The 8,713-nt window shown below is 54.1% G+C and overlaps 2 protein-coding genes across 6 annotated transcripts in view; one reads left to right on the top strand and one right to left on the bottom strand.

Annotated features, from left to right (window-relative positions):
- The window catches only part of Ipo4 (importin 4), an 8,849-nt gene extending 803 nt beyond the window's left edge, over window positions 1–8,046 (top strand). Inside the window, exons 5-31 of one of the 3 annotated variants that reach the window (XM_010637708.3) lie at window positions 73–114; window positions 562–691; window positions 780–959; window positions 1,216–1,281; window positions 1,387–1,488; window positions 1,572–1,655; window positions 1,900–2,064; window positions 2,160–2,213; window positions 2,369–2,478; window positions 2,792–2,900; window positions 3,065–3,194; window positions 3,495–3,608; window positions 3,716–3,829; window positions 4,062–4,182; window positions 4,343–4,454; window positions 4,573–4,688; window positions 4,794–4,871; window positions 4,948–5,005; window positions 5,094–5,199; window positions 5,284–5,477; window positions 5,626–5,670; window positions 6,002–6,127; window positions 6,237–6,445; window positions 6,545–6,677; window positions 6,751–6,855; window positions 7,533–7,602; window positions 7,728–8,046. In XM_010637708.3, coding sequence (XP_010636010.1) covers window positions 73–114; window positions 562–691; window positions 780–959; window positions 1,216–1,281; window positions 1,387–1,488; window positions 1,572–1,655; window positions 1,900–2,064; window positions 2,160–2,213; window positions 2,369–2,478; window positions 2,792–2,900; window positions 3,065–3,194; window positions 3,495–3,608; window positions 3,716–3,829; window positions 4,062–4,182; window positions 4,343–4,454; window positions 4,573–4,688; window positions 4,794–4,871; window positions 4,948–5,005; window positions 5,094–5,199; window positions 5,284–5,477; window positions 5,626–5,670; window positions 6,002–6,127; window positions 6,237–6,445; window positions 6,545–6,677; window positions 6,751–6,855; window positions 7,533–7,602; window positions 7,728–7,858 — 3,004 coding nt within the window. In that variant the 3' untranslated portion in view covers window positions 7,859–8,046. The remainder of the gene's footprint in view (window positions 1–72; window positions 115–561; window positions 692–779; window positions 960–1,215; window positions 1,282–1,386; window positions 1,489–1,571; window positions 1,656–1,899; window positions 2,065–2,159; window positions 2,214–2,368; window positions 2,479–2,791; window positions 2,901–3,064; window positions 3,195–3,494; window positions 3,609–3,715; window positions 3,830–4,061; window positions 4,183–4,342; window positions 4,455–4,572; window positions 4,689–4,793; window positions 4,872–4,947; window positions 5,006–5,093; window positions 5,200–5,283; window positions 5,478–5,625; window positions 5,671–6,001; window positions 6,128–6,236; window positions 6,446–6,544; window positions 6,678–6,750; window positions 6,856–7,532; window positions 7,603–7,727) is intronic. The other 2 variants (XM_010637707.3, XM_010637709.3) reach the window with 2 other exon arrangements.
- A 78-nt stretch (window positions 8,047–8,124) lies between these two features.
- The window catches only part of Rec8 (REC8 meiotic recombination protein), an 8,179-nt gene continuing 7,590 nt past the window's right edge, over window positions 8,125–8,713 (bottom strand). For all 3 annotated transcript variants that reach the window (XM_010637710.2, XM_010637711.2, XM_010637712.2), the window contains exon 20: window positions 8,125–8,271. In XM_010637710.2, coding sequence (XP_010636012.1) covers window positions 8,180–8,271 — 92 coding nt within the window. In that variant the 3' untranslated portion in view covers window positions 8,125–8,179. The remainder of the gene's footprint in view (window positions 8,272–8,713) is intronic.

The raw sequence follows: 8,713 nt of genomic DNA, 5'->3' as shown, positions 1-8,713 counted from the left end.
CGGGTGGGGCGGGGGCTGGACAGAGGTGGCTCTTGGCAGGCGGGGCACAAACACATGCCACTTTTCTTACAGCCTCAAGTCTCTGGTCCTGGCAGCCCTGCAGAGAGAGACAGAGTAAGTGCCTACCGCCTTTTCTCAGGATCCTAACTCCAGATTGAGACCCTCTCTAGGTTTCAGCTTTCTCTTTGAGCTTTAGGTTGAGACTTGGGGACAGGAACTGCAATTCTGCACTGAGATACAGCTGAGTTCTAAGGCTGGGTTGAAGATTAAAGCTCTTGAGAGTGGATGATGATGATCTGTCAAACTAGAGACAGAAGAATGAGACTGAAATTTAGTCTACTTGAGGCGGAACTCACCAGATTAGAGACACACACACACATATACCATCCCCCCCAGTGCTACCGGGCTCCCTGTGAGCTGCTGTTTCATTCATCCCATCTTGGCAAAGACCCTGTGTCCACAACTCCTGAGGGCTTTTCTCCTGATCACTCAATGGAGCCTGGGATGCCATGTCAGTGGAGGCTGTTTGAGGGTGATTGCAAGGTTGTCTTGTTTTTGCAGGCACTGTGTGAGCCTCAGCCTGGCACAGCTCTCAGCCACTATTTTTCGGAAAGAAGGCCTGGAGGCCTGGCCTCAGCTCATGCAGCTTCTTCAGCACAGTACTCACAGCCCCCAGATCCCTGAGAGAGAGGTAACATTGCACTGTTGGCAGGAGGGAGAGACCAAGAGACTAGGTAGGCTAAGTAAGCTTTTCCCTCCTACCCTCTGTTTCTGGCCAGGTGGGGCTTTTGTTGCTGAGTGTGGTGGTGACTTCCCAGCCTGAGGCCTTCCAGCCTTACCACCGAGAGCTTCTTCAGCTTCTGAATGAAACTCTTGTCGAAGTGGGCTCTCCTGGGCTATTGTTTTACTCACTGCGCACTCTGACCACGATGGCTCCCTACCTCAGCACTAACAACACGGTGAGACATGGACCCTCAACTCCCTGGCTCCATATCCTTAGGCCTTCCTGTTCTCAGCCTTATAGATTTCAGGGATACTTCAAATTCTTACCCTGCCTTTTGTTTTTGCTAACAGTTAAAAGGGGTGCCTGGGCCTGATGGGGTTCCTGGGCTGCTTCTCTTTGAGAGTCAAAGTATGAGGAAGCTATCAGCTTCTGGGTCCTGAGATTAGGCTGCTTCATGCTTTCTGTGATTCACCTTATCCTGTGTTCCTCAGCCTCTTGCACGGATGTTGGTGCCCAAGCTCATTGTGGCTGTGAAGGCTCTGATCCCCATAGATGAGGTAAAGACAGGTGGGAAGGAGCTGCTTCTGTTGGAGGAAACTTGCAGGGGCTTCCACGCTGGTCCCCTGAAGACTGGGATGACAACCCTGTGACTTGTCTAACAGGTAAAGGCCTGTGAGGCTCTGGAGGCCCTGGATGAACTGCTGGATTCACAGGTGCCCATCATTACCCCACACCTCTCTGAGGTTGTGTCATTCTGCCTGGAGGTGAGCTGAGGGTAGGCACGGCCTTTGCTGCCTGTTCTGGCTGTTTTCTCGTTTGCCTCTGATTCTCATTAGTCTCTGGGCAGGTGGCTAGAAATGTGGCCCTGGGTGAGGCAATACGTGTGCGTATTCTCTGCTGCCTCACTTTCTTGGTCAAAGTCAAGAGCAAGGTGAGTGCCGCCGGTGTATACAGCCAAACCCCCCACCCCCCACCCCGCACACACACCTGTATTCCCACTGCTAGGGCTTCTGTTCATTTCCAGGAATCTAAAATATCCTGATTCAAGCCCAGTTCTTGCCTGGGAGGTTGGGAGTTTCCCACTGAACTCTTGTTGGCTGAAAGACTAGAATTTTGCATTCAAGCCCATCGTAGGAGCAGATTCTCAGGAACACTGCTCCCTTTTTCCTCTCTAGGCCTTAATGAAAAATCGTCTTCTGCCTCCTTTGCTGCACACCCTTTTCCCCATTATGGCTGCTGAGCCCCCGCTGGGCCAGTTGGATCCAGAGGACCAGGATTCTGAAGAGGAAGAACTGGAGATTTGGCTGGTGGGGGAGACTCCCAAGCACTTTGCTGTACAGGTGGGATGTGGGGCAGGGGCAGGGATGAGTGTAAGTGGCTACGAGAGGTTGAGGAAGCAAAACTGGAGTCCTGCATTTTCCCTGATATTTCTCAGGTTGTGGACATGCTGGCACTACACCTCCCCGCTGAGAAGCTCTGTCCCCTGCTCGTAAGTATGGCTCTCTCCTGGTGTCCCTACTGCCAGGGGTGCCTGGTTACCCGAGACCAGGGTTGTTTGGGCCCTGGTAGGTGTGATGGGCCTCTTGCCGTAGGAATGGGCAGGCCCTTGCTGGGGTTTCTGGAGGGTGCCACATGCTCCCCTAGATGCCCATGCTGGAAGAGGCCTTGCGGAGTGAGAGTCCTTATCAGCGCAAGGCTGGGCTACTGGTGTTGGCTGTGCTGTCGGACGGGGCTGGTGACCACATCAGGCAGAGGTATGCATTCAGTCTTGGTCCCAGTGTGAGGGTGGGCCTTGGGGAAAAGTGTTGTGCATCCCATGCCAATCCTGGTCCACTTGCTGGAGCTCAATTATTAACAGCATTAATTAGCTGTTGCAGTTCTCATTCTTAACAATGTGCAGTTTGGAAGATAAATGAAGTGACCTTCCAGCTGCAGGACCAGGGGATGATGCCTACCATCTGGTGACAGAAAAAACTTTGGTTTTTCTAGGGAAAATGAAGAAGATAGGTCAGCCTAAGGCTCTTACTTCCTGTCGCTGAGATTTTGTCCTCTTCTCCCACCCTGCAGACTGCTGCCCCCACTGCTGAAGATTGTGTGTAAGGGCTTGGAGGACCCTTCGCAGGTTGTTCGTAATGCTGCGCTGTTTGCCTTGGGTCAGTTCTCAGAGAACCTACAGGTCAGCAAGGCTAAATGAAGCTGCCATTGGAAGAGTCCCTGACCTGTACCAGGGACCAAGTTCCCATCAACTTTCATCTCTTCAAGCATCCTTGCTGCCATTGGCACGCAAGGGTGTCCCCTGGAGGTGAACCTAACTTGGCCTCCACTTGCTCCTTCCCTCAGCCCCATATCAACAGCTACTCAGGAGAGGTGATGCCACTGCTCCTGGCCTATCTGAAGTTGGTGCCTCTGGGGCATACACACCATCTAGCCAAGGCCTGCTATGCCCTGGAGAACTTCGTGGAGAACCTAGGTAGTGATAGCAGTGAAGACAGCAGAGGAGGGGATGAAGCCGTGTCTTTGGGGGGCAGAATATGTTTCCCTAAATCTACTGCCTATGGTAGGGAGAGGGGCATAGAAGGGCTGCAAGAAAGTCAGCTTGGAGGGGCTGGGAATGTAGCTCAGTAGTGTCACGCCTGCCTGGCAAATTCAAGGTCCTGAGTTTGATTCTCAGTACTGGGGAGAAAAAAGAAAAGAAAGAGCTTGACAGGAGGTAGACTTGCAGAAAGTCAGAGACCTGGGTTGGGTGGTGAAGGAGTGCCCTTTCCCACAGGGCCCAAAGTGCAGCCCTACCTTCCGGAGCTTATGGACTGTATGCTTCAGCCTTTGAGGAACCCCAGCAGCCCCCGGGCCAAGGAGCTGGCTGTGAGTGCCCTGGGGGCCATCGGTAAGGAGAAAGAGGCAGGAGATGAGGGCATAGGATTTATCCAGTGAGCCTTTGGCAGGTGGTCTCTGCCCCCTTTCCAGCTCTGATTCTACCTTTCCAACCTGCAGCCACAGCTGCCCAGGCCTCCTTGCTGCCCTACTTCCCCAGCATTGTGGAACATCTTCGAGAATTCCTCTTGGCAGGACATGAAGACCTTCAGCCTGTACAGATCCAGAGCCTAGGTGAGTGAGGGGTTCCCAGGCAGGGGCCCTCCTGCCAGGGGAGGACCAGTGTTCGCCTAGTATTGATGGAGCACTCTCCCAGGGCAGCACAGTGTCTTCCTTCCCAAGGAAGAAGGCGTTCTCCATGCTATACCTGCGAGTGGGGTAGAATTTCTAACTCCTCCCAGCTGCCATTTCTGGTCCCTTAGCCCACCTGTGTGTCTAGGTGCTAACTGAGCCCTTGTCCCCACAGAAACACTGGGGGTGCTGGTACGAGCAGTGGGGGACCCCATGAGACCTCTGGCTGAGGAATACTGTCAGTTGGGGCTGGCCCTGTGTAGCCAGGTAGACGACCCTGACTTACGACGCTGCACGTGAGTGACTCCCTCATCCTGCTCCTGCCCACCACTGGATCCACGGTCCCTATCCAGACTCCATCCTCTGATTTTGGGCCACAGCCAGGATTCCCTGAGATCTCCCATCCTGTCTGGCTCCAGCAGGTAGCCCCATACAGCTCCTGTTTGTCTCTAATAGATACAGCCTATTTGCAGCCTTATCGGGGCTGATGGGTGAGAGCCTGGCATCCTACCTGCCACAGATCACCACGCTCATGCTGTTGTCACTGCGTTCCACTGAGGGCATTGTGGTGAGCAGAGGGTGGCCATTGGCTGGGCCTTTTAGACAAGGGTAGCTCTGTGCTGAGTCTTACTGCCTGGGCCCAGCTGAGTCAGAGCTCCTGCTGTCTGCTATCCTCTTTCATCCAGCCTCAGTATGATGGAAGCAGCTCCTTCCTTCTGTTTGATGATGAGAGCGATGGGGAGGAAGAGGAGGAACTCATGGATGAGGATACAGAAGAGGAGGATGACTCTGAGATCTCAGGGTACGGAAGGTGCTTAGAGAAGTTCAGGCTTTGACAAGGGGCCAGTGCTGCTCTGCTACTGGTACCTGATTGCCGTCTGCCTTCCCACCTTCCCACCTCCTCTAGGTACAATGTGGAGAACGCCTTCTTCGATGAAAAGGAAGACACCTGTGCTGCCCTGGGGGAGATCTCTGTGAACACTAGGTGAGAACCAGCCCTTTCTTGGCACTGGGAACCTTCCCTAGTAGTGCTTTTCCCATGGCTGTGTGTCTGTCCACAGTGTGGCCTTCCTTCCATACATGGAGAATATTTTTGAAGAAGTGTTCAAGCTGTTGGAGGTAAGCTGGCTAGTGGGTAGGATGGATGGGACTGTGCCTGTGTTGACCCTGTACCAGTAAGCACGCACCTGCCCTCTTCGTTACTCAGTGTCCTCACCTGAATGTGCGGAAGGCAGCCCATGAGGCTCTGGGTCAGTTCTGCTGTGCACTCCACAGGGCGTGTCAAAGCTGCCCCTCAGAACCCAACAGTGCTGGTGAGAAGGGGAGGCCAGGTCATGCTGGGAACTCTGGAGGAAGGGACAGGGCCTGACTGGGGCTTCAGCCAATAATGTCCCCAGCTCTGCAGGCTGCTCTGGCACGGGTGATACCATCTTACATGCAGGCAGTGAATGGGGAACGGGAGCGCCAGGTGGTGATGGCCGTGCTGGAGGCCCTGACGGGAGTGCTGCACAACTGTGGGGCCCTCACACTGCAGCCACCTGGGCGCCTTGCTGAGCTCTGCAGCATGCTCAAGGCTGTGCTACAGAGAAAGGTGAGCAGGGCAGGGACTGTGGAAGGAGGAGGTGCGGGGCCCCAGAGGAGTGGCTAGTCAAGTACAAATCCAGCTCCTTGTATCCCTCCACCCCCAAAGGGGAAAGGGCAGGAGGTCACAGGCTTAGCTGAGCTATGTCTTCCTACAGGTAGCCTGTCAGGACACTGATGAGGAAGAAGAAGATGACAATCAGGTGAGAGCTATGGATAACAACAGGCGAGGCAGTCCGGGCAGCCAGGGTAGACAGCACAGTCAGCTGGGCCCCAGGGAAGCCAGAGCTGCTGGGAGAAATTGGTAAGGGCCAGAATGATTCAATTCTGACACCACTGAGGCAGTGGACTCGGGCGGGCTTGAAGTGATAGGCAGAGCAGGAGAACCGGGCTGCAAAAAAGCCCAGTCTGGAAGCATGGCAGTCCATGAACCAAGGCAACTCTTGGAGCCCTCGTGGCCCATGGCAGAGCCAAGTGGAGAGGTGCATAGTCAGAGCTGGGCCAGGTGCTCTAGCTCCTGACCTGGCTCCACAGGCGGAATACGATGCCATGTTGCTGGAGCACGCTGGAGAGGCCATCCCTGCCCTGGCAGCTGCAGCTGGGGGAGACACCTTTGCTCCTTTCTTTGCTGGCTTCTTGCCATTTTTGCTATGTAAGACGGTGAGTGTTTCCTCTTCTGCCTTCAGACCCAGCCCACCCATGCACCCAGTGCCCACCGTGCACTGTGTCCCGGTCCCAGGCTCATTTGCAACCCTGCCCTTGCCCACAGAAACAGAGCTGCACAGTGGCAGAGAAGTCCTTTGCAGTAGGGACACTGGCAGAGTCCATTCAGGGTCTGGGTGCTGCCTCAGCACAGTTTGTATCCCGGCTGCTCCCTGTGCTATTGAGCTCGGCCCAAGAGGCAGATCCTGAGGTGCGAAGCAATGCCATCTTTGGGCTGGGTGTCCTGGCAGAGTTCGGGGGCCGCCCTGCTCAGGAGTATCCTTGGTTTGCAGGACTGAAGGGTGGGGCTGGGCGAGGGTTCCCCGGGCTGGGGGATGGATGAGGTCTACCTGTGTGTCCTTGACCAAGGACCAGCCACTTCCCCAAGCTGCTGGGCCTCCTTTTGCCCCTCCTGGCACGTGAGCGACATGATCGTGTCCGTGACAACATCTGTGGAGCTCTTGCCCGCCTATTGATGGCCAGTCCAACAAGGAAACCAGAGCCCCAGGTGAAGAGAGGGCATCAGGCAGGAGGGTGGTAGAGGGGACAGGATTTGAGGCCTGAAGCCTCTGTGTGTCCAGGTGCTGGCTGCCTTGCTGCATGCCCTGCCACTGAGGGAAGACTTGGAGGAATGGGTCACCATAGGGCACCTCTTCAGCTTCCTGTACCAGAGCACCCCTGACCAGGTAACCTTGATGCTGGCAGCCCTCGGGCTCAGTGATACACAAAGGTGCTATCAGCTGTGGCTGGTGCAGGGTTTCAGCCATCCTTTGACATACCTAACATAGCTGTTTTATTTGTCTGCTGGGATTGGCAGCCAGCCCTGTAATGAGAGAAGCGGCTTCCTTTCCCCACAGTACTTTTCCTCAGTGAGCTGCCTTTCTACCCTTTGCCCTGAGCCTGTAATGGCGACTTCCCTACATTAATTTCCTAAGCCAGGGAACTGTTCTGGAGCCTGGGTACCTCTGGGCTACCCCCAGTGTATATTTCAATCAGAGAAGCTGTGCTTTCTGAGTGAAGTTTTGCAAATAACTGTATTTGGACTCAGTGTACCAGTGTTTTTGTGTCACAGCTTTAGAGTTGTGGTTTTTGTTTTTTTGAGTCTGTCTTATTGTAGCGTGCCTGGTGTCCAGGCTTCTTTTGGTCTTGAGGCTATGACTATAGTCACACGTCTCCTCTCCTCCAAAAAGTTATTACTGTGTTCTTATTCCTTCTCATATCCACATTTGTCTTGGATGCCTGTTGACTCATACTGGGCTCAAACAGCCCTGCTGGGAGCCTGCCTGTCCTCGGTCCTTACCACGCACCCACCACAGTGGCCCAGGGCTGCTATTGCCCCTGAATTGATCACTCTTTCCCACAGGTTGTGGATGTGGCTCCAGATCTCTTGCGCATCTGCAGCCTCATACTACCTGACGACAAGATCCCACCAGGTGAGGGTGGCAGGCATGGGCAGGGGCCGGGGGGAGGCTGAGACTAGCAGGGCTCAAAGGGCATGGGGCAGTCAAGGTTTGGAGTCCAGTCCCCTCTGTAATCTCTCCCTGTGCTCTCTCCCCAGACACCAAGACCGCACTGCTGCTGCTGCTGACATTCCTGGCCAAACAGCACGCTGACAGCTTCCATACAGCGCTGAGCTTACTCTCTGCTGACAAGGCTCAAGAGCTCCAGGCCATTCTGAGCCTCACCTAAACTTCAGAGAGAGCTGAGCCTGCCCAGGCCATAAGACCACCTCTCGCCCAGTTCCAGCTCACACCTTACCAAAGATTCTGGGCCTCATCTCCATTTGGAGCCAGCCCTGCTTGCTGCCTTACATGGGTGTCGTTGGGGTTGGGTCGGTTACAAGTAGAGTCATGCTATCAGATTGTAATAAAAGCAGTTTGTTTTCTGCTTGGACAGTAGCTCTGTGAGCAGGCAGGCTAGAGATGCACATCTAGAAATGAGTCAGGCAGGCCCAGTGAGACAGGACATGGTTTAATGAAGCCAGTTTCTTAGCAGCCTTGTACACAGGCTCTATCCACAGTGGAATCTGGGCCCAGGCCGAATCAGGAGGCGCCCATATGGCTCCTCTTGTTCCACAAGAAAAATCTGCTGTGCTGAGAGCACTAGGAAAAAGAAGAGAAAAACTTTGTGTGTGTGTGTGGTACCAGGGATCGAACTCAGGTCCTTGCGCTTGCGAGGCAGGTGGCAGAACCACTGACCCAAATCCCCGGCTGAGAAAAACTTTTAAATGAATAAGAGGCAAAAAGTTTTTTAAAAAGCTGGCTGTGGTAGTGCATGCCTGTAATCCCAGTACTTGGGAGGCTGGGACAAGGAGGATCGCTATGAATTCGAGACCAGCCTAGATTACATAGTGAGTTCCAGGTCAGTCTCAACTACATAGTGAGACCCTAGGCTGGGCATGGGGCACATGCCTGTAATCCCAGTACTTGGGAGGCTGAGGCAGGAGGATCACTGTGAGTTTGAGACCAGCCTGGGCTGCTTAGTGAGTTCCAGGTCAGTACATAGTGAGACCCTGTCTCAAAAACACCAAAAAAAAAAAAAAAA

This window comes from Fukomys damarensis, unplaced genomic scaffold (genome assembly GCF_012274545.1).
Source record: "Fukomys damarensis isolate Sample0158 unplaced genomic scaffold, DMR_v1.0_HiC HiC_scaffold_17, whole genome shotgun sequence".
In the NCBI taxonomy this organism is placed as follows: Eukaryota; Metazoa; Chordata; class Mammalia; order Rodentia; family Bathyergidae; genus Fukomys; species Fukomys damarensis.
The sequence above is the reverse complement of the archived record's forward strand: the minus strand, read 5'-3'. Positions and strand labels throughout refer to the sequence as shown.